Here is a 23,519-nt window from a genome sequence, read left to right as displayed (position 1 = left end):
GTATGAACAAAGTAATTTTACTGTGCCTTGTTTTCCTTAAGGTCAAAATCTATTAATAGCAGAAGAGGTTTCCTTGTCTGCTAACAGATAAAAGGCAACTTGCCCTCTATGCAGACAGAACTGTTCCGTTACTGCACGGTGTGTAACACCCAGCTTGCAGTATGTCAATGAGTTATGATTTTTTTTTTCCCCAATGAATTTGTCCTGGGTTTGGGGGTTTGAAGGCAAATGATGCTGTTTAATCTTTATGGTGTAACAGTACTGCTGGAATGCTTCAATGAAGGGTGGGAGCTCATCACTTTTGTGCCAGAAGTGGTAATTAATTAAAAGTTGTAAATACTGACAATGTGTCCTGAGCGTTCCTGCGAAGCAGCAGTAGATGCTGTTGGGGCTGCTTTGGAGATGGGCTGTTAGGAAACCAAGGACTTCATTTTTTTCTCAAGCTGAAGTACTTAAGTTCCGATCATTGTTCTCTTTTCTCTCTCAGGCCAGTGGAAACATTGTTGTGAAGAACTTATGAAAATTGAGATTATGTCACCACGGAAACCACCTTTGTTCTTGACAAAAGAAGCAACCTCTGTCTACCATGATATGAGTAAGTGGGATTTGTCTTTTCAAGTTGCAGGGTAACAGAAACAACATTGTCTGCATGGAGATGGATTCTGGTGCTGATGTTGAAACACCGAGTTTTTCAAGGGCAATTCAGACAATGAAAGAGCAACATAATTGCATACCAAGGAGTTCGTGTTGAATCTGAATTTGTAATTGCACCATTTATTTATTTATTTATCTAACCTTGAGCCAAGAAATCTGCGATCTGAACTGTAAGTAGGGAGACCGGAACGCTCCAAACAAAGCCAACACTAGAAGTGAGCTGTGCTCACTGTGAGAGCAGTATAAGCACAGGGAATATAATGGTAAAACAGTCTTGACTAGCCAATTAAAATTATTTTTTAGCAAATTATTATTATTTTTAACTTACCTGCTATTTTTCCTTTGATAACAAAGTTAAAAAATGTGCTCCAAACATACCCTGCTGTATTTAGCACTTAGTTTTGGAGAGCAAAAGCTTTTGCAACAGGATTATTTTAGGAGTTTCATTACAGAAATATTATTTACAGACTAGAAAAAGTAGGTCACTGTTTTAATGGATCTAATGCAGTAATGGCTGAAAAACACAGTGCGACTGTAAATGCCGGACTGCTGGCTGCTGAGACTGGAGCTGTGACAGTGCTCAAAATGCCGAGTGGGTCATCGAGTTCCTGAGCATCAGAGCACTGAGCAGTCAGTCCTACCTCAGCCATGAGCGTGGAGCAGGAAGGCAGTAAATCAGCTACACAGGAGTTCTGTGAAGGTAATGCTGTAGTATAATTCTGCTGATACTCAAATAGATCCGTGCGATGCAGAGCACAAACTCTGCTTCAGTCTTAGCATACCAGTGCTTTTCTGCTTACTGACAGTATTCATAGGTAAAATCCTGTGTTTAAAATTGTTCTTAAAATCCTTAATGTGTGACCTGAAATAGGAAAGATATTGCTTCTGTTTTAAAGGCAAGCACTACTGCGGTCTGCATAGAAAATTCACTATGAGAGATCAGAAATGGGGCAAGACGGTCTTAAAGCACATAAAGAAAAATGGTGTAGGTGAAGACGTTCAATTTTCTGCAGGCCGGAGGCAGAGGAATATTTAGTCATAGATTTTTTCCATGCACCTTGTGTAAAATGAAAATCTCAAAGTGCTGTACAGCAAAATGTATCTATTATGTAGATCGTGTCTGTGTGTGTATGTGTGTGTGTGTCTATATATATTTGTATTACTTTTTTTTCAGCTTTTACTTGGAAAGAAGGATCGATTCCTACCCTGTTCTCTCAACACCAGCTGTCATTAAAACAGTTCTCTCCTATCCCCCAGCTTTCTCTTATGAAAGCATATGTAATCTTTTCCATTTCTTCCATTAATACACTTAATAGTAGCTCAGGTTTCATGAGACGTGGTTAATACAGTTTTGTATTCTGAACAGTAATAAAATAGACAGGAGTAAAGTCATGGGTAGCATTTTAATTTGAGTTAATTGCTGTCCCTTAAAATTACAGGCATTGATTCTCCAGTGAAACATGAGGGCTTAGCTGATATCATACAAAGAAAAATTGAAGAGAGAGATGGTGAGTTCCTGCTTTGCCAGCAAAAAGAGCCCGCATCTTCCTTATGGGCTTCGCTCTTTGATGGATCTCATGAGATGGTTGTTCAGAAAAATCTGCATGCTGCAAGTGCTAATGATGGCAGAGGGAAGAAGAGGAGAGCTCCGCCTCCACCCTCTGATAAACCAGCGTACAATGCAGAAGCACGTGGGAACACAGAGGAACTGGACAAGGAGAACTGGGAGAGGCCTGACGGTACGGCTGGTAGTTCTTTTCATTCAGCGTTACCTACAGAAACACAACAGCTGCAGGCACCCAGTGCTGCTCCTCGCAAAATCTGTCCCTGTAGGAAGAACAGTCTGGCTGAGCATAGGAATCCCTTTGCTTTTGGTTACTAAGACAGAGTCTGAAACCAAACCAGTACCAACCCCTAGACAGAAATGCACCACAGAAGCGCTAGACCCTGGATAGTGGCTGCAGCCACAGAATTAATTACTGGCTTAGAAGATTCCCTGGAATTTTAAGTAAGTTCTTAAGCCTTGTACTGCAATGAGTGAAAGCTGGTGTTGGCAGGTAGTTTCTAAGTACTGAGGCTAAAGTCTCATTGGTTTGTTGGTTGGTTTGTTGTTCTGTTTCTCTGTTTTGGATCTTTCATCCAGAACACCACCACCAGCTGCATTATTAATTTACTCATTATCACTAACATCTAAATAATTACTCAGATAAAGGGGGAGGGTTTACTTCTATCTCAAATAATGATGCTATTTTGGAAACAATGTTTCAGTACTTTTTCCTTGAATAACTGGCAGTATTCAGGGTATCTCACTGTGCTGCAGGGATTTTACTGTGGCCTTCTATTAGTCCCTCTGCTGATCCCATCTGCAGCTCCTTAAACTGGGAATTTCAGATATTCAACATCAGTCTCCCTAACTGATTTTTCTTGGGCTCCATGCTTGGCTTCATCTGAAATATTCCCATATCTCAATGTTTAAGTACTGCTGCTTACAAGATAATGTGCTGTGAACAGATACTGCTCACCTCAGAATGGCTCTATGAGTTTCTGCAGCAGTTCTCCCAGTTTAAGGGGATCTCTGTGGTCCTTTGTGGTACATGCACACTCAGAATGGACTGTGTTTGCCTGCATATGAACAAGAATGGAATCCATCATCATTTATTTTGGACTAATACAAACATGTCAAAGCAGTATTGCCAATGAATACCCATTTGTGTTTTCCTCCCTATTGCCCTTCATTCCCTGCTTCCCTCTTCCCCCCCCTTCCCTTTTTCCCTTCCCTCCCTCCTTGCCTCCCTGCCTTCCTCCAATCCTCCTCTTCCTATGTTCCTCCTCTTCCTCCCTCCTCTGCCTTCCTCCCTTCCATCCTATCTTCCTCCCTTCCTACCCCTCTTATGTCCCTCCTCTTCCTCCCTCCTCTGCCTTTCTCCCTTCTGTCCCCTCATCCTCTTCCATCCCCTCTCCTTCCCTTCTCTGCCTCCCTCTTCCTCCCCTTCCTCCCTCCGCTCCTTTCCATCCTTCCTCTTCCTCCCTCTCTTCCGCCGCTCCTCTTCCTCCCTCCTTTGCCTTCCACCCTTCCTCCCCTCTTCCTCCCCTCTTCCTCCCCTCTTCCTCCCCTCTTCCCTCCTCTTCCTCCCTCCTCTGCCCCCCTCTTCCTTCCGTCCCTCCTCTTCCTCCCTCCTGTGCCTTCCTCCCTTCCGTCTCCTCTTCCTCCCTTCCTCTGCCTTCCTCCCTTCTGTCCCCTCTTCCTCCCTCTCTTCCGCCCCTCCCCTTCCTCCCTCCACTCCCTTCCTTTCCTCCTCTGCCTCCATCCCTTCCATCCCCTTTCTCCCTCCAGTCCCCTCTTACGTCCCATCTCTTCCTCGCTCCCTTCCCTCCTCTTCCTCCATCTCTTCCTCCTCTTCCTCCCTCCTCTGCCTCCCACCCTTCCATCCCCTCTTCCTTCTCTCCTCTTCCTCGCTTCTGTCCCCACTTCCTCCCTCCTCTTCCTCCCTCTCCTCCATCCCCTCTTCCCTCATGTCCCTCTTCTTCCTCCCTCCTCTGCCTATGTCCGTCCTCTGCCTCCCTCTCTTCCTCTCTTCTGCCCCTTGTCTTCCTTCCTTCCATCCCCTCTTACGTCCCTCCTCTTCCTCCCTCTTTCCATCCCCTTTCTCCCTCCCGTCCCCTCTTTCATCCCTCCTTTCTCCCTCTCTTCTATCCCTCCTCTTCCTCCCTCCCTTCCTTCCCTCCTCTGCCTTCCTCCCCTCCGTCCCCTTCTTCCCTTCTCTGCCTCCCTCTCTTCCTCCCTCCACTCTCTTCCTTCCCTCCTCTTCCTCCATCCTCCTCCTTCCTCCCTTCTGTCCCCTCATCCTCTCTTCTGTCCGCTCTTCTTCCCTTGCCTTCCCCTCTTCCTCCCTCCTCTGCCTCCCACCCTTCCGTCCCCTTTCTCCCTACCATTCCCTCTTACGTCTCTCCTCTTCCTCCCTCCTGCCTTTCTCCCTTCTGTCCCCTCTTCCTCCTTCCATCCCCTCTTCTGCCCTTCTTTCCTCCTTCTGTTCCCCTTCTTTGCCTCCCTCCTGCCTCCTTCTCTCCCCCCCTCCTTTACTTCTTTCTTCCCTCTTCTCCATCCAGTCTTCCTTCTGTCCCTACCCTCCCCTTCCTTCCTTCCTCCCTCCCCTCTCCCTCTCCTCCCTCATTCCCTTCCCTCCATAGCTTCTTCCCTCCCTTCCTTCCCATCTTCCATCCCCGCCTCCCTCTCTTTCCTCTTCCCTCTCCATCCCCTCTTCCTTCCGTCTCTCCCTGCCTCCCTCCCCTGTCTCCTCCATCCCATCCTTCCCTCCCTCTGCTCCATCCCTTCTTCCTTCCTCCCCTTCCTCNCCTCTTCTGCCTCCCTCTTTCGTCCCTTCTCTTCCTCCCTTCTCTGCCTTCCTCCCTTCCATACCCTCTTCCTCTCTATGTCCCGCCTCTGTCTCTTTTGTCCCTCCTCCTCCTCCCTCATCTGCCTCCCTCTTTCATACCATCTTCCCCCTTCCGTCCCCTCTTCCTCCCTTCTGTCCCATCTTCTTCCCTCTCTTTTGTCCCTCCTCTTCCTCCATCCTCTGCCTTCCTCCCTTCTGTCCTCTCATCCTCTCTTCCATCCCCTCTTCTTCCCTTCTCTGCCTCCCTCTCTTCCTCCCTCCACTTCCTCCCCTTCCTCCACTCCGTTCCATCCTTCTTCCTCCCTCTCTTCTGCCGCTCCTCTTCCTCCCTCCTTTGCCTCTCACCCTTCCATCCCCTCTTCCTCCTTCCGTCCCATCTTCCTTTTTCCCTCTTCGTCCTCCCTCCTCTGCCCCCCTCTTCCTTCCATCCCTCCTGTTCCTCCCTCCTGTGCCTTCCTCCCTTCCGTCTCCTCTTCCTTCCTTCCTCTTCCTCCCTTTCTCCCCTCCTCTGCCTTCCTCCCTTCTGTCCCCTCTTCCTCCCTCTCTTCTGCCCCTCCCCTTCCTCCCTCTACTCCCTTCCTTTCCTCCTCTGCCTCCATCCCTTCTCCCTCCAGTCCCCTCTTACGTCCCATCTCTTCCTCCCTCCCTTCCCTCCTCTTCCTCCATCTCTTCATCCCTCCTCTGCCTTCCTCCCCTCCGTCCCCTTCTTCCTTCTCTTTTTCCTCCCTTCCGTCCCCTTTCTCCCTCCTCTGCCTCCCTCTTCCTTCCGTCCCTCCTCTTCCTCCCTCCTCTGCCTTCCTCCCTTCTGTCCCCTCTTCCTCCTAACGTCCCCTGTTCCTCCCTGCTCTTCCTCCCTCCCTACCGTCCCTTCTTCCTCCTCCCTTCCATCCCTGCTCTTCATCCCTCCCTCCCCTCCTCTTCCTCCCTTCCATCCCCTCTTGCTCCCTCCTCTTCCTTCCTCTGCCTTCTTCCCTTCTGTCCCCTCTTCCTCCCTCCTCTGCCTCCCTCTTCCATCCCCTCTTCCCGCTTCCGTCCCCTCTTCCTCCCTCCTCTGCCCCCTTCTTCCTTCCATCCCTCCTCTTCCTCTGCTTTCCTCCCTTCCATCCTCTCTTCCTCCCTCTTATGTCCCTCCTCTTCCTCCCGTCCCCTCTTCCTTCCCTCCTCTGCCTCCCTCTCTTCCGCCCCTCCCCTTCCTCCCTCCACTCCCTTCCTTTCCTCCTCTGCCTCCATCCCTTCCATCCCCTTTCTCCCTACCATCCCCTTACATCCCACCTCTTCCTCCCTCCTCTCCTCTTCCTCCATCTCTTCCTCCTTCCTCTGCCTTCCTCCCCTCTGTCCCCTCTTCCTCCTAACATCCCCTGTTCCTCCCTGCTCTTCCTCCCTCCTCTGCCTTCTTCCCTTCCATCCCCACTTCCTCCTTCTTCTTCCTCCCTCTCTTCCATCCCTCCTCTTCCTCACTTCCTCTGCCTTCCTCCCTTCTGTCCCCTCATCCTCTTCCATCCCTTCTTCTTCTCTGCCTCCCTCTCTTCCTCCCTCCACTCCCTTCCTCCCACCCTCCACTCCCTTCCTTCCCTCCTCTGTCTCCCTCCCTTCCGTCCCTCCTCTTCCTCCCTTCCATCCCCTCTTCCTCCCTCCATTCCTTCCCTCCTCTGCCTTCCTCCCTTTGGTCCCTTCTTCCTCCTCCCTCTGCCCCCTTCTTCCTTCCACCCCTCCTCTTCCTCTGCTTTCCTCCCTTCCATCCCCTCTTCCTCCCTCTTATGTCCCTCCTATTCCTCCCTCCTCTGCCTTCCTCTCTTCCGTCCCCTCTTCCTCCCCTTCCTTCCCTCCTCTTCCTCTATCCTCCGCCTTACTCCCTTCTGTCCCCTCATCCTCTCTTCTGTCCCTCTTCCCTTCTCTGCCTTCCCCTCTTCCTCCCCTTCCTCCCTCCACTCCCTTCCTTCCCTCCTCTTCCACTGCTCCTCTTCCTCCCTCCTCTGCCTTTCTCCCTTCTGTCCCCTCTTCCTCCTTCCATCTCCTCTTCTGCCCTTCTTTCCTCCTTCTGTTCCCCTTCTTTGCCTCCCTCCTGCCTCCTTCTCTCCCCCCCTCCTTTACTTCTTTCTTCCCTCTTCTCCATCCAGTCTTCCTTCTGTCCCTACCCTCCCCTTCCTTCCTTCCTCCCTCCCCTCTCCCTCTCCTCCCTCATTCCCTTCCCTCCATAGCTTCTTCCCTCCCTTCCTTCCCATCTTCCATCCCCGCCTCCCTCTCTTTCCTCTTCCCTCTCCATCCCCTCTTCCTTCCGTCTCTCCCTGCCTCCCTCCCCTGTCTCCTCCATCCCATCCTTCCCTCCCTCTGCTCCATCCCTTCTTCCTTCCTCCCCTTCCTCCGTGCCATCCCTTCTTCCCTGCCTGCTTTTTTCCCTCCTCTCCCTTCTTCCCTCCCAGCCTTCCTCCCTCCCTCTCTCCCTTCCCTCTCCTCCATCCCCTCTTCCTTCCTTGCCTCCCTCCTTCTGCTCCCCTCCCCTCCCCGCCTTCCTCCCTCCTCTCACTCCACTCCCTCCCTCCTTTCCTCCCTCCTTCCCATTCCCTCCCTTTTTTCCCTCCCCCCTCCCTTCCTTTCTTACTAAAATGTCGCTCTGTAGATCCAATCCCCTTTCACTGAACTTCCAAATTGTTTTTTTTTCCCCACACTCATTTCTGAATTGAGAACTAATTGTTCAGTTGGAAATACTGAACTCTGCTGTTCTTCTATCACTGTTCCCCATGTTTATAATAATATATTAATATAATTATTACGGCTCCTGTGGCACCCACAAAACATCTCTTTCATGCAGGAAAGTTTCCTTTTCCCGGATCCCCAGCTTAAATATCCAGCCCTTTCCTTGCTTGATGCCTTTCTCTCCCAAGCTGGAACTTAGCCAGGAGCAAAGGTCTGCTTGCAGATTTTCCTCCTGAGCCTTAGTATTCAGACTTGCGTTGAGTCATATCAGCAACTGTATACATACACTTCATTAATTTTTTTTTCCAAAGTACCGATGGCTTTGAGAGCTTTACCATTTCTCTGGAAGATATTGTGTGCATGGTTGGTTGGTTTGTTTATCTATTTTTTTGTCTTCCGCTAAGCTCCTGGCTATACAGTTGTAAAGGTATCTGCTGCATTTCCTCACTGGCTGTTTAGGATGGAATTTGATGGGCAGGTTTCATTTACAAATCCCTTTGTGGGATTAGAACCCTCTGTTTCAAAAATGTCATTGTTCGTTCTTCATTTAATCACATTCCATTTTCCCTTGGAAACAACCGTAATAATTCTTACAACAAATCATGCTGTTACTTAAGTGGATGGTTTGTGAATGGTTTATAAATAGGAGCAGAAAAACTGAAGAATAACGACATGATTATGTAAATTAGACACAGTCAACTAAGTGGACTGTGCAATTCTGAGCAAGAAACAGGGAAAATAAACAGAGAGAGGGGAAGGGAAGGCTGCGTATTTCCAAGGTGCAGCTGCAGATTATTTAGCTTTAAATCTAGCATTAAATGTAACTCTCCTATGAAAAGAAAGAATGTCTTTTTTTGTGGTAACCCCCTTCCACTTAGCTGCTGTATTTCAAAATAGGTCTCTTAAATATATGAGGGAAGAAGGCAACATAACGAGAATTCATTTTTAAATTCAACAGGCCATTGAATTTCAATGAGCAGTTTCCCTGTTAAATTCAGGAGCTTTGTTTTGAACTGCAACATACATATTTTAGGCAGGCATTTAATATTAAATCCTTCAAGTGATGAGCAGTCACCCACCCCTCCCGTTGCAGTAGTTAATTACCCCAGGTACATTTTTCACTTGATTTTTCTATTTGCATTTCTAGCTCCACCTTAAGTTATTTTGGTCTTTTTATGCCTTTGATTGCTTATATTGATCTCTGTAGTATCAGCTTTTCTAATTGCTTTGTGTAGCTATAAATCACAATTATGTCCCTTTTAACCTTTTCTCTGATGAGAGGTACCGAATTCCTTAACTTTCCTATGGCAATGAATGTTATCCAAGACTAATTCATCTTCACGTTCTTCTCTGTACAACTCACATATTTAAATATTTGTGTGTGACCTCTGCATTAGATGCAACGTCTCAACAGTGATCCAGCAGGACTACACAGGAGCATCATGCCACCTCCCTACTCTGATTAATACCTCCCTACCCTATTTCCACAAAAATCGCAATATCCTTTTTACAGAAGCATTACCTTGGATGCTGACTTTTACAGGCCAGGTCCTCTTCAGTCCTTTTCCAGAATGTGGTACTTCATCCCCTTATTATTCTAACTTATTTTTTCCTGGAAGTATACACTGTATTTTACCAGCCTTAAAATGCTGCTTATGAAGTGATCCAGATTGCTGTGTGTAAGTGACCTGTCCCCATTTTTTACTACTCCAGCAGCCTGCATGTCCTTTGCAAATTTATTGCAAGTGATTTTTACAGTTTCTTCCAGATCATTGATTTTTAAAATTGAATGCAAGGCAAGGTTTGGAGGGAGAGGTGATAAGTTTTTATTAGACCGGTGACATGAATGGGGGTGGGGAAAAGCAAACAGGCCACTGAGTTCGTGTCTCTTTTTTCCCAGATCCTTTAAAAACTGAATAAGATGGAAATTTGGGGCAAGCCCCTGTGCATCCTGCTGGTTCCCTGTTAATACTGCATTCTGAAATTAGTTACCTGTTTTCAACACAGCAGTCTGTATTGGTCTTTATCTGCAATGGGTATTTTAAAGAAAATGACATGTTCATCTGGTAGTGCTGGTGGGTGCCTTAGGCTCTGAAGGGTAACACTTCAGTGCAGGTGTCTTTGTAAGCTCAGCTTACTGGATCAAAGCAATAAATGCAGCCCATTGTTTGAGACCTTTTCGACTTGAGGCTGCGCTGATTGACATTACAATCTATCCTAAAGTTAGTCTCATACCATCCATTTCACTGCGCTGCCCCGATCACCACTAAGCAAACGAGGTCATTAATTACCCTGATCATCCTCTTTCCGCACAACAATATTGTTCTTGCAGTCCTGCAAAATGTCACGACACTGCTCAGACTTGTTAAACTAATTACACGTTTAGGCTCCTACAGCTGGAAATGTTTCTGCTACCGAATGTAGTTTCTGCTATTTTAAGCAATCGCTATATAATCCCTGTTATGAAGCATCAGTTGACTTCAGGTTTTAATATTTATTGTACTGACTTAGTCTTTTTTCTTTTTTTCCCTCATGTGTTGCCTTTTATTACTGCCTTCGCATCTTCTGTTCAGCAGGCTGCTTTCACTGATTAAAAACTGCAGGCTGCCAGTGAGCGTTGATCTCAGCAATACAATAAAGTCAGTTCTAGGGAAGAGATTTGTGCTCTGCTTTTGTCTGCTCAAAAGAACATAAATAAAAGTAATAAAGCCAGCAAATTTTAGGAGTATAATTACAAGATATATCTGTGAGGGAAACTTTTTAATTTTTCTTGGCTTTTCCATGCGGTGACAAATTACAATATTTCACTAAGACATCGGTCCCCTTCTAATCATTAAAAGACTTGTTCAGAAATTAGAACTTCTCCATTGTTTTTTTCCCTCAAGTGTGCCTGACTGTAATAAGGGCACGTATTCAGCAGAGGAGCCCAACAGCCGAGTTGATTAGCATCTAGAAACAGTGCAGAAATAGGAACTAATTCACGAAGGATAAAAGGAAGTCAGGCAGGCTCCCGCTGGGCTGAAGCTGGCTAAGATAGCACAAGACCTGTGGCTTCTCCCGGCCCTTGCAGCATGGTTACCTGCCTCACAGTTGTGCAGCAAACCAGAGCGCTGCTGCCTTGTGCTGGAGTCTGCAGAGAAATGGAGTTCTTGCAGAGTCCCCGCACTGCTACTGAACTGCCCCAACTGCCACCTGTTGTGCTGCAAAGATGCTGGGAGCTTTGCTCATCTTGTTCATTTGCAGCTTCTGAGTTGTGTGTGAAATGCTGCTTTTGTGAAGAACACCTCAAGCTTGCTCTGAAAACTGTCCTGCTTGTTCTCTGCTGGAATTAATTCATTTCTGCTTAAAACCAATTAGGTAGTGGGAGTGCAGCCTTGAAGTACAGTGAAGACAACAGCCAACCTTTCTGTTATGAAGCACAGCTTAAGAGCCAGACCAAACTAGAATGTGAATTTCATGTAGCATGAACAACTTGTGTAGCCCTGCATACACAAAGACTCAATTTAGCTACTTTTTAGACGGTACCTTGTGTCCTGTGCTGTTCCTGCATTGCTGGGTCCTGCGATGGTAGGTGGTGCCTGCTGCAATTTTGAAGACTTTAGCTGAAATGTTTACATTCTTACCTTTGTAATTGTTTCTCTGTAGTAATGGTTGTAAGTAGTCATTTTTATGGTACATCTGAAAACACTGTCCTAGTATTCAGAATTTATTTATAATTAATAAAAGGAAACTAACATACTGTGAAATATCGGAACACGGATTCTAATGTTGTGCTGTAAACATACTGTATTTTGATTCAAATTAAAAATCTCTCTAGAGAAAAAGAGCTTCGGTGTAATTTCCTTCAATCCTAGAACTACATTAAACTTTTCTCCATGGCTGGTGGCTGACCTAGGGCTAATTTCAAAGAGCTCACATCCTACTCTGCCCGCTGAGCACGGCCTCCAGTGCGGGCAGCAGCAAACAGCACCACTCCTGGTCCTGTTAACAGAAGGGAAGAAAAAGCACCTGGTAGCGGGCAATACTGGCTCCACTAGCAGTGCAGTGTATCCATGAGATCTGTGCGTGAGCTGCTGACATCAAACGCCATCCTTTTTTCCCCCCTTGTTTAGGGCAGTCTTAGCGACTCCTGTTCTTGCTGGACAGAACTCAGAGCAGTTCTACTTGCTTAAAGCAAACTGCTGCTCAAGCGAGGTATACTTGGAACTTAATTATCATAAAAGAACTGTAATAAACATAGAGGGAGTTGTTAGATGTTTTAATTGCAGACTATTTGACTGATTTATGAATCCATGAAAAAAAACACAAAGTATGATTGATAATTGCAAGGCAAGCCAACGCAGTTGAGCGTTTTAATGAAGACTGTCACACAGCTAATGCTGCAGTTTGCTTTAAGCAATGGTAGAAAAATAAGAGATGCAGATCTTTTCACATACCAGTGTCAAACGGTCACACTGTAATCTTTCCATATGTGTATTTATAGATTCACAGAACAATCTGCTTGTGAGACATTAAAATGCTTTCCATAGTGAAAAAGCCAATTTTCAACATGTTTATATCAAGAAAGCTTCCTAAATGTTCTTAAACATACCTTACCAAAGGGAGAAAATCCATAACTAGTGAAGCTTCTTGCACTGCACTGTGGCTCCTCTTCAGATTTCTGTAACTTCCACAGTGGTGACAAAAGAGCACCAAAAATAGAGGATTTTCTTTCCAAACTTTAAAATTTGTGTATTTTCTTTCTGAGAGGGACAGAGCCAATAAGAGCCCCTCTCCTGCGGTCGGGGTCTGTTTCATCGTTGGGTATGAAGGTTGTAGCAAACATATCATGAACTGCACATTGTATTCTTTACCCTGAAGGTAAATGGTACCAGTCTTGTCCATTTTCCTTTGGGTTATAGGTTCAATTTTCTAATTAGTGTCCATTTCAGAATTCCACACCTATTTTGTTTATTTGGTGCCCAGAGCTGAACTTTGTAGCTCAGGGGTCCTGTTGGGTTACAAGAACGCCATGTTTCACTAAGTATCACCTCCACCTTAGGCTGCTCTCTCCTCCTTAGTGAAAAACAAATGTTTCCACTGATCTGTGGTTGGAATCAACAGTTCTTAAATAAAGCCCTTAGGAAAGAAAAGGGTTTTCTAGCTCTGCTCTAGTGAACTTGCTTAACATCCGACTTCCAAATTTCTCAACATCCAGAAAAATGTGAATGCGAAACTGTCACAAGTAAGATGCTTTGTCCATACAACGTTTGTTTTTCAGATGGCAGCAGCTGCTGAACTTCCTTTGGTTTTGCGTGATCATTATTCTTTATTCCCTCATGTCTGTACACAAGAATTGAGAGTGTTTAAAATAAACTGAGAGCAACTTACCGGACCTTCTCATGATGTGAATGTATCAGCTGGAGTCACGAGAGCTGGTGTACAGAGCTGCCAGACTCAGCCTGTTGATCTGGTTAATAGGAAAATCTGGTGCTGGATGATGCAGCTCCTTTGATGACACCGTGGGAATGCATCTTCTCTTGGCTGCTCCAAGGAAGCACGTACTGTGGAGAAGAAAGGGATGGGAATGAGCATGATGTGAACATCTTTTCTCACACTGATCCAAATCTAATTGCAGCAGGTTATCCAAGGGAGTCAGGAGGGACAATTCAAACAGCACTTTCACAGTCAGAGCATGGCACCCTTTGTGTGAAGAAGTCACCTTTGGGTGTTTTTCTGCTAAGGCCTTTGTTGAGTACCTGGTTACTCCTGCTGCAAATCAGTCACATCACAATGCACCTACCACTGGCTGCAGGCACACAGAGCAGTTCTTCCCCTAGCAATGCAGAAAGAGCCCCTACAGTTGCCAGTGTCGCTGTGGCTGGTGAGGAAGTGCAGCAGTTTTCTTAATTTTTATTATTTCAGAAGGAGTTTGTGCATTCAGTACATGACAGTCTGCTTGTGAGCTCATGAGAAAGTGTTTTTAATATCTCATTGACTCTCACTCTTCAATGAAAACCAGTCTGCTTTCCTCAGACTAACTCAGTTTTAGCCCATTGCCAACTGCTGCCTATAGACCAATGCACACCTTTCTATCACAGAATCACAGAATGACCTGGGTTGGAAGGGACCTCAAGGATCATGTAGTTCCAACCCCCCTGCCTGGCAGGGCCACCAAACATACACCTTTATCTATCTATCTATCTATCTATATTTTCTATCTACCCATTAAAGAAACGGTGTAATTCGTTGCTAAGTAATGTAGTTTAACTTCTAAGCATTGATGCATAGCCCACTATTTACATTTTTTGGTAAGAATAAAACATGGCAGCTCAGTTTGCTGTTACTCTTACAGCTCGCAAGACTAATTAATACAAACTTCAACAACAGTTCAGTTACTTGCCTTTTTCTACATTTTCCTTAAGCAGGGCAATTATTGTCAGGCTCCATCTACCTGCTACTCAAGCACTGAAGACAGCCAAAGGGTTACTCAAAAAAAAACCCTTACTTGAATCAGAGTACAGAGTTACAAGGGTATACGTTCAGTTCAGGCAGTTGGCCGTATAGAGCAAGAGCAATGTAAGGTCACAACTCCTCAGATCCTCCTCCTGTAAACAGAGACAACAAGGACAGCAGCTTCCATCACACTTTTTGAGGCATTCCTTAGTGATGCCACATTTGGTGTTGGCGGGGTGATGTTCTGTCACCAGGACTCAAACAGCACCACGTGCACAGGCTCTCCTGAACTGGGAGTGGGCAGTGGCTGTGTAACTGAGGGGCTGGTGGGTGGACTGTCACTGTCACTGCTTGCATTTCCCTGCATTAGGAAGGCCTTGATGTAGCACAGCTGGAATGCAGTGCTCCCACTACAGCTCCTCCCCAACATTCAGGAGCTTCAACCCTTGTGGCCTGAGACATTCAGCTGCTGCTGCACTCACCTGATTCCCGCTGCTTATTTATCTCCTGGTGTCACTGGTCACACACAGATTTCCTCTCCCACTTGGACTCCTGCTGTACACTGTTTCAGCACAACCGCAGGTCCAACAGGCCCATGTTTTCCACTTATTTCAAACTAAAAACAAACAAACAAACAATGTAAATTCAATCTTTCTAAATAATAAGGTAAACTCAATGTTTCTAAATAAATAAATAAATAAGGTAAATTCATTCTTTCCTAGAGAAAAATCAAGCACAAAGCAGTCCATGTTAGAGGAATACTGTAATCATGCACAGTGTGACTGCTGCTGCCACTGCTGCTCCTACATTAGGGCTACCGCCTTGCTCTGCAGCTCTGGGCTCCACTTGCACCTCAAACTTCCTCCAATTTTCTTCCCTGCTCCTCCTCAGACTCCAAAAGGGTGGAGGAAAGCTTTACAAGGAGAAATAACTGAAGTTCTCATTTCTACAGCACTTAATTGAATCAAGTATTTTTAACACAGGAACAAGGCAGTTTTGGAAAGATGACTCTATGAGTTCCAAATGACCCACAGGAACCCAATTAGGATGTTCTCAGAAAAGCCATCTGGCATTTTCACTGCCTTTCAGCCTACTGGGCAACTTCTTCAGCTTGCTGTAGTGACAGTATTCAGAGGCAATCCTGTTCCATCCTCATGCTTCTATTTTGAAGCCCCTTACAAGAAGTTTTGAGCCTCTGTGCTCTCCTTCCCTTTTGGTGTCCTGTAGGAGTCAATCCTTGCTGACAACAACATCCTGCATCCTCAGCTGGCTTCTGAAGCTTGTGATGATGCTCCTTTTGGCCATGGAGCAGTTTGGGCCTGCCTCACCTGAGACACTGCAAGAACAGCACTTATATGGGTGAACACCTTTACTGTGTCACCCCACAGGCACAGGAGCTGAAGAGAGAGCAGAGCTTCTGATCCCAGCACCTGAGTGAAACTGGGGCAGCAATCCCATTATATTCCCTGGCCATATTCCCACAGAAGTACCACTCCAGATCCAAAGCCAGAGGTGGTGCCCTGGGCGTGCAGCCAGACGCTCTCCCTCCTGCCCACTCAGAGCATCCCCGCACACCCAGACATCCCAGGCACTTGCTGTGCCTTGTGTGCCACTCCAACACAAACAGTCTGAAGTGCTCTGCAAACACCCAGCCTCACAATATCCCTGATTAATTTGTTGCATGACAGCAAAAGTAGCTTGCAGAGGTTTACATGTATCAAATAGCCTTGCATCAGCCCTTACAATGATATTAAGGCCTGATAGTGTTCATTTGCTCGCCCTTTAAGCCACATCCAGCTCCTACCATCAAATGAGATATAAATTCTGGTTCTGATAAACTAAAGCAAACAAGATTTTCCACGGCTCCTTCCCTGCCCAGCCCCATGTCTCGAGGTGTGACGCTCATTTAACCCCCCTGGAACACGGCTGTGGCTGACAAAGCCAGATTCCCGTCCAACGTTCCCATTCATGCATTCTGTCAAACCGCATTTTCTTTGATTTTATCAAGATCTTCTTGACTGTGATCTTCAAAGCAATTAATTCAGTGTTCCATGATTGCAGCTGCTGAATAATTGTTTGTTAGAGTATTTTCTTTCCCAGGCAAGAGATGTAAAATAGTTGCTCTCCTCAATAAACAACTTGTCAAATGTGATTAGTTAATGGACCCGTAATCACGGAATAGCACGAAGGTAAGGATTTGGTAAGTGCTATGTGAAAGTGCATATTTAAATTAAAGCTATAGGAGAAGATTTTCCCATAGGAAATCTTGCTGTCAGTGCTGAAATAGACTATTTACCATTCATAATGGTTAACTATAGATCATTAATTAAAGAAAACACGAGATTAGCTATCAAGCATTTCAAACTAAAGATGCACTGATTGATCAAGTGACTTTAAAGTCAATACAGAAGATCCGGTTAGCGCGCAGGTCCCCATGCGTGAGCTGGCCTTACTGCGTAACTGATACACAGAAGTAAAAGTCCATTAGAATTAGGGTCCAGATTTACCATCCAGCCATAAGCTCCCAGAGCCTGACACCTGACAGCAGCCATCAGCCCCGCTGTGCTCCGTGCTGCTCCTGGTGAGATGCACACTGAGGATGAGGCAAAGCAGAGGGCTCCCGCTCAGTGTTTAGTGGCAGAGAGAGAACCTCTCATTCTTGGCAAGTAAATGCTGAATTCAAAGCTAAATGCAGTTACAGTGAATGCGTATTAAAGCTCCAAAAGTGAATTAATCTGCCTGTTCTTATCTTTAAATACTAAATCTACCTTTCCACCCATCCTTTAAAGCAAACCTCTAGAACCATACAGGGGCAGCTGCTGAGAAGCTGGAGCCCCGTGATGAGGAACCCTGCAAGGCTGGTTTTTTTTTGCTCTTCCCTTCATCTGGGAAACATGCATTCAGTTCTATCAGTTATTCAAAGCAAGAGTGCTCCTGCCCAGGAAAAAAAAAAAATAAAAAAAAAAAAGAAAAAGAAAAAAAAGGAGGGGAAAAAAAAGCACAATGTTTTTTTTTTTAAAGCTGTATCTATTATAGGAATTTAATTCCCCATTTGGGAATTACAGCAATAATACAATAATAATAGTTGTTGGTTACCACACACTAATTTCCAACTATTTGAGGCAGCTGCCTTCTGCTTTCTGTGCACTCTCTTAGCATTAGACTCCAATATCAAGTGAAATTACTCTAAACTGTCTGTCAGATTTGACTGTTCTTTTAGAATTATGTCGCTGTTACTTACATTATGTAATAGCAACTGGGGGAATTTAATTACTAAGTCACATATGAAAAATAAGACTTCAGCTTGCAACCTTCAACTAATTAACCCCCTACCTACCAGCAACAAGGGCACACAGCACACAGCGCTGGGCAGGGCCAGGCCTGGGCCGTTCACTGCTGCACACAGGCAGAGTCTGTGGGGTTGGTGCTGCTTGTAGAGCAAACCTCGCTTGTTCCTGTTTGCTTTTTGGAGGCCAGAGGGAGGCAAAGCTCAACCTGAATGCATACATGTTTTCCCTAAGCACCTGACACCCTACAGGCTACCATATACTTGCCAGTAAAGCAAGTTTCTAAGTACAACTTGTTTGCTAAGAATACACCTTGCTGCCAAGCCCAGTTCCTAACAGAGGGTTTCAAAGAGCCAGTCCTTCTGAAAGCGTGCAGATAAACCAACTCATCACTTAACCATATGGATAAACATGGCTAAATACATAAAACCATATCATCACACAACCATACACACAACATACAGTGATGGCAGAGCTCCAGCAGCTGGAGGTAGGTGATACAGGTGACCAAACATCACAAGGCTGCAGGAACATCCCCAAAGCCAGCTCAACACCAACCAGCACCATGCCACCCCTCCAGGTAGCTGCCTACACTCAATGGGTGGATGCAGGGGTTTTCCTCTCAGGCCAATTGCTGGGGGCTGGATTGGATGGTGGTACCTGCACACTGCTCTCATGCTGGTTACCATATGCAGCTGCTGTGGTTTGGCCAAACACAGTGTTTTAATTCTCTCCCTCTGGAGAGAGGAAACTTCTAAACTAGATCACAGTTAATGAAAAATAAATAATAAATAAGCAAACATCATTAAGAAGAATAACAACAAACTTCAGGGCCCATCCAGAAAGCCACAGCCAGAAAGGGCTGGGAACTGCTGGTCTCTGACTTGCTGCTTCCAGTCTTTTCATTCCCGTTTCCTACACAACGCACACCTGAGCTGAGTGGGATACGCGATCAATAGGTGCTACAGGTGAGCTGTGCAGTGGCCCTCTGCCTGAGCGTGGATAAATCATTTGACCTCCTTCTGCCTCCATCAATTCTGCTGTAAAAGTAGCTTAACACTGCGCTCAGTGAGGAACAGAAGCTCCTTCTGAGCAGAGCCATCGTGCTCAGCTACTGGGGCTAAACAAATCGCGGCCAAAGGAAGCCAGCAGAAATAACACAGTGAGAAAGGAGCGCAGCTCTGCCCGCATTTTCTGCCCATACACAGCAAAGTGAAACCTGGACGCTCTGCATGGCGTATCTTAAGTCACTGGAAACAAAACCCTCTATCTCATTGGCATACAGGATATCTTCATGAATCAGCCACTCTGCCTTCCCACTTCTGCCACTTTATTTACTGCTATAGCTCCCTAGTACAAGTGTGAAAGGATCAGCGCTAGCAGGGGCCTTACTCGACTCAAAACCCAACACAGACTTTGACTTTTTATGTTTGATTTTGATACAAACTAGAAACGATGAGACCTATGACTTCCTTATGAAATTGATCATCTCCTTCTTGCAGCTTTCTTCTCAGCTGCAGCAGCCTTTGCAGGGCATGGGAGCACATCTGAAGTCTGAGCCAGGACTGCTGGCTGCCACAGAGTGTTAGCACACCATACTGCCCATAGCCACATCCCTCACACATGGTGATGAACAGCCTCTTAGAACCCCCCCAGAGAGAGGAAAGTACCTTTAATGAGCTGTCATCAAGTCCGCCCTTGTGGGAGCCCATCTTGGTATTAGAAATACTTGGGAGATTCTGATGACAATCTGGAAATGATGTAATTGAAGAAATTCTGATGAAAACAAACACTAATGACAGTGTCTGAAAGTTGCAGCTCAACACGAAGCAGATACTGATGGCAGAGAATAATAGACTGCAGCTGGAAATCTGGAGTCTCTCTATGACCTGAAGTTCAAGCCTAAGCACTGTGCGCTGCACAGACACTGCTACAGAGTCACCCCCCAGCCCACGGCAGGGCTGAGATCGGGTATGTCCTGATGGGACACTGCTGCTCTGTTTGTAAGGGCAGACAGGAAGGACTGATGCACCACTCCATTGCAGAGACGTAAAAGGGCCTTTTCACCTCATTTCCCTAATGGCACATGCTGGGTCCTTATTATTTGAGAGGTTAACATAAATTGCCTTTTTTTGCATTATTTTGTGCTGGTCTCGCCTTCTCGTTTAGGAGATGTTTATAAAATGGTTTTTCCCATCACCCAGCTGGCGTAAGCCAAGGTGCAGGGCTCCTTTCCACGCACACAGCACTGAGCACACACCCCCTCCTCCCTGTGTGTTAGTGCTGTATGTAAATCAATACTTTCCACTCCCTATCGATCGCTTTCTCCATCAGCAATTCAGCTCTCATCCAGCTACAGCTCCTCTAACGCTGCAGGGGTGCGGGGATGCAGCTGGGAGGGCAGCAGCGCCCAGCAGCAAAGCCAGGCTGCTGCAGGACACAGCAATGCACTGCAGCACCTGGCCATGCAAACCCCCTACGGTTGACTTTTGTACCTCTCTTGTGGGTCACCTTCAATACAAATAAATATTAATAAATATTAATAAAGCTTACTATCTGTATATCTCAAATATAACACGGTAACTCTGTAATTCAATATCTTTATTGGCCTTCTTTAACATATAATTTAATGCCCGTATAGCTATTTTGTTTGGGTATGACTTTCAGAATTACAGCTGAAAAAAAACAACAACCCCGTGTGCTAGTTAACTACATTTTATGGAAAGTATTTCTTTCATGTTATTTTAAAACTGTGGAGCCTGGGGAAGGTTTTTACGGCCCACAGAACCTCGCAGGGTAGTTAATTTCTGTTTGAGCTGGTTTCTCTGCTATTTTAAAAAGTGCCATCGAGATCAGTGCTATTTCTCTTGGTTGGGTGCCAGCTGACTGTGCTGCAGTTGCGACACATCCCTGTGCTGTTAGCAAGGGGGCAAACAGAAAACATGGGAGCTGAAAGCTGGGCTGGCTGCAGGGCCACAGAGGAGCCGGCTGGTGTCCCTGAGCTTCTGAGGGACAGGAGTGTGGGGCTGCATCCTGCTGCCCTGCACAGGAACCAGAGGATGGGGAAAGAAAATGGAATGGGCTGGTTACCACAGCTCTCCTGCAGGCAGCAAGAGGGCCTCAGTCACGTGCATACAGCAGATTCAATGGAGCACGTGGGTCCTCGTTGTGTTTGGTTAGATCAGAGACATGCGCTCTACTTTAAAAGCAGTAATTGGGTGGTTAGATGAGCCTTAGGCAAGCTCAAGCTATGCACTAAATATTCTGCCTTTTGTTTCATAATGAATTATTTTGTGTATGTAAGCAAAGCATTTTTCTTTTTTTGGGGGGGGGTCTTTTCTGTGCAGCTTGTTTCTAGCCTACTTGTGGGTGTGTGTTGAAATCTTTGCCTTTTGCTTACAAGGTCAAGTGCTTTAATCAGGAGCAAAAAAAAAAATAAAATAGTGTGCTTTAGTCCTAAATTCTCTGTGTGACTGCCAAATATAATTAGAAACAAATGGCTTTATTTCTCATTTGAGAGCTCTGCAGACACTGTGGGAGAAGGGGGAGCTTGTGTTTTGGGAACTCACAAACAAACACACTGCCATGAAAAGATTCGGTAAGAGGGAAACACGGTGCTTGGGAGCCTCGTACTGGTGGGGCCTGGCTGCCACGAGGAGCTGTAGTGTGAGCATGCAGCCACAGCAGTGGAGCCCATGGCACTGCCCTGCTGTTTTAAAGAATAGATAGATAGTTTCGGCACTATCATGGCTAAAGAGTCCCCTGCCGCTAACGTGAGAAGTTTCGCAGCACCTCCTCACAACATGGCGACACCTCACAGCGCCACCCCACCACATGGCGCCTCCACACAGCATCACCCCGCAACAAAGCATCACCCAACAACATGGCGCAGCCCCACGGAGTCACCCCACAACAACACAAAATCGCCTCAGACTCACCTCACAACGCGGCATCACCTTACGGCGCCCGGCGACAACATGGCGTCACCCGACAACATGGCGCCGCCTCACAACATGGCGTCACCTGACAAAATGGCGCCGCCTCACAACACGGCGTCACGCGACAACATGGCGCCGCCTCACAACATGTCCTCACAGCGCCACCTGAAGGCCCAGCCTCAGCTCAGGACGCAGCCGGACGGTGCGGGGTGTCTTGGGCACGTCCCCTCACCGCAGCCAGGGCGCAGTCCTGAGGGCACGGCAAGGAGCACCGTGCGCCCACCCTGCACCCCTGCTCTGAGGGTCATCTGAGACACCACTAAAGGGATTTTTTTTCCTAATTACATTTCAGAGCAAATTGCAGGAGAATAGCGTGTTTACCCCTTGGCCTACCTTTTTTTCCCCTCCGTTGAAGACAGCTCTGTGCACGCTGCCCCTCAGCCCGGCTGCATGCTGTGTGGGGCAGTGGCTCACCTGCAGCTGCTACACGGTGCTGAGCTCGTTACTGGCAATAACGCAGCTGTGGAGCTGCTCGGTCTCCTCCAGGAGAGCAAACAGGTTCTTTTTTGTGATCCATTGCTCAAATGAAACTTCTTTTTTCTTTAATTTTCTGCATGCGCTGAGAAACACTCTCCCAAGTCCTTCAAGTGCATTCTCACCCCAGTGCTGCTCCCACATTACAGTGCAGGTCTGCTGCTGGCACACAGCAGGAGGGATGTGGGGATGTGACTGTGTCAGTAACACTGCCCCATTACTGTCCCTAAAGAGACTCGGGGCTGATGTCCCCACTGCACAGCACAGCCCATCCCATGGCAGTTCAGGCTCATGGCTCAGGTAAGACACTAGATGGAGCGTGTCACATTTTTAATACTTTTTTTTTTTTTTTAAATAAATTCCATAAGGGACAAATTGAAGAGCTAAATGAAGGACTTTGGAAGCTCTGGCAGCAGGTGAACCCACCAAAATGAGACTGCGGAGGCACAGGCTGCATGCTGTAGCTCCAGGAAGGTGCTTGGTATTCCTGGAAGGCCTGCAGGAATGTGCTGCCAGCCAAGCTCACCTGCCTGCTCCTCCCAGTAGCAGAAATATCATAAAAGGCTTTCCTGGAAACTAGCAGCATGGTGCTGCTGCTCTTCAGCCCAATTGGGGTGGGTTCCAACTGTGTCAGCGTGAGCTGTGCTGAGCAGAGGTGAGAAACCCAGCAATGATTTTTCCTGCTACAGAAAAGTGACCCACCATGCAGACCAAGCTTGCTGCACCATGGCTCTCTGTATAGTTGGAATAATACAAGTATATAGTTGTAATTACAGAGTAAATTGATAGCCAGAGGCTATCTAAGAAGACTCACCAGTGTTGAGGCCTTCAGTTGAGATGGATGCTCACCAATGTTGAGGCTCACCACAAAAAATCCACAAAGCAGCCATCTCCAGAAAGATGCTACCTTAGTGGTGGTCAGCCCTTAAATGGGATCTAGGAGAGGTGGAGTCAGGTTCTACCCCTTCAGGAGCACAGCTCAATTACCTTCACCTGTGCTCCCACAGCTGAGTCGTCACTTGCCCCAGATGGTTAATCAGAGGTTCAGGCTGTGATCAACAGTTTCCCTTACAGCTCTCTCCAAAGGCTGCCATGTTAAGGGGGCTGTTGGACACAGTGAGGAACAGAATGCACACTAATTTCACTCAGTGATCATTTACTGTCCTCAACAAACTGAACAGTTAGCATCTGGCTGCAAAATCTTGGTAGACCTGATGAGGCAGAGGGTGATTTTCAGCCACGTGTTTGAGCTTGCCAAAACAATGGGAAAAAAACTCTGCCCTGAGATACCAATGGAACAGACTTTCTGGAGAAGGTATGAACGTCGTCCCATCCAAAGCTGCTCCTGCAGTCAGCCTGACCGAGCCATGCTTTAATGTGAGCACACTGCGAAAATTGAGGGGCACTAAGATCTTGTCGCTTCCTCCTCTAGGAAATTGCAAACTTCCATTTCTTTAATCTAATCATTTGCAGGAGGGAATATTTTCTCTAGAAAACCAATATAAGAGGGCTGAAAGGTCAGATGGGATAATATGTAATCCATGGTGATAAGGGCTGTTTACAGAATTATTAATCAAACACAA

General features: G+C 46.5%; 1 protein-coding gene and 1 long non-coding RNA gene across 16 annotated transcripts in view; one reads left to right on the top strand and one right to left on the bottom strand.

The window, feature by feature from the left end:
- The window catches only part of RTKN2 (rhotekin 2), a 179,543-nt gene extending 167,975 nt beyond the window's left edge, over window positions 1–11,568 (top strand). For 8 of the 10 annotated variants that reach the window (XM_015866254.2, XM_032445583.1, XM_032445582.1 and 5 more), the window contains 2 exons: window positions 488–595; window positions 2,094–3,182. In XM_015866254.2, the coding sequence (XP_015721740.1) occupies window positions 488–595; window positions 2,094–2,536 (551 nt within the window). In that variant the 3' untranslated portion in view covers window positions 2,537–3,182. Of the gene's footprint in view, window positions 1–487; window positions 596–2,093; window positions 3,183–11,099 lie in introns of those variants that run through there. The other 2 variants (XR_001556011.2, XM_015866252.2) reach the window with 2 other exon arrangements.
- LOC107315677 lies at window positions 2,039–22,896 on the bottom strand. 6 transcript variants are annotated; one of them, XR_004307822.1, is made up of 8 exons: window positions 21,403–21,556; window positions 19,135–19,214; window positions 14,660–14,793; window positions 14,230–14,329; window positions 13,113–13,285; window positions 11,268–11,723; window positions 3,177–3,276; window positions 2,039–2,481 (listed from the first exon to the last, which is right to left on the bottom strand). It is a non-coding gene; the product is annotated as an uncharacterized LOC107315677 (long non-coding RNA). The 6 variants fall into 6 exon arrangements; XR_004307824.1 differs by having other exon boundaries at window positions 11,268–11,434; window positions 21,403–21,501; XR_004307823.1 differs by having other exon boundaries at window positions 11,268–11,323; window positions 21,403–21,500.
- Between the last annotated feature and the right edge of the window lie 623 nt (window positions 22,897–23,519).

This window comes from Coturnix japonica, chromosome 6, assembly GCF_001577835.2.
Source record: "Coturnix japonica isolate 7356 chromosome 6, Coturnix japonica 2.1, whole genome shotgun sequence".
Classification (NCBI taxonomy): domain Eukaryota; kingdom Metazoa; phylum Chordata; class Aves; order Galliformes; family Phasianidae; genus Coturnix; species Coturnix japonica.
This window is presented reverse-complemented; position numbering and strand designations above follow the sequence as displayed.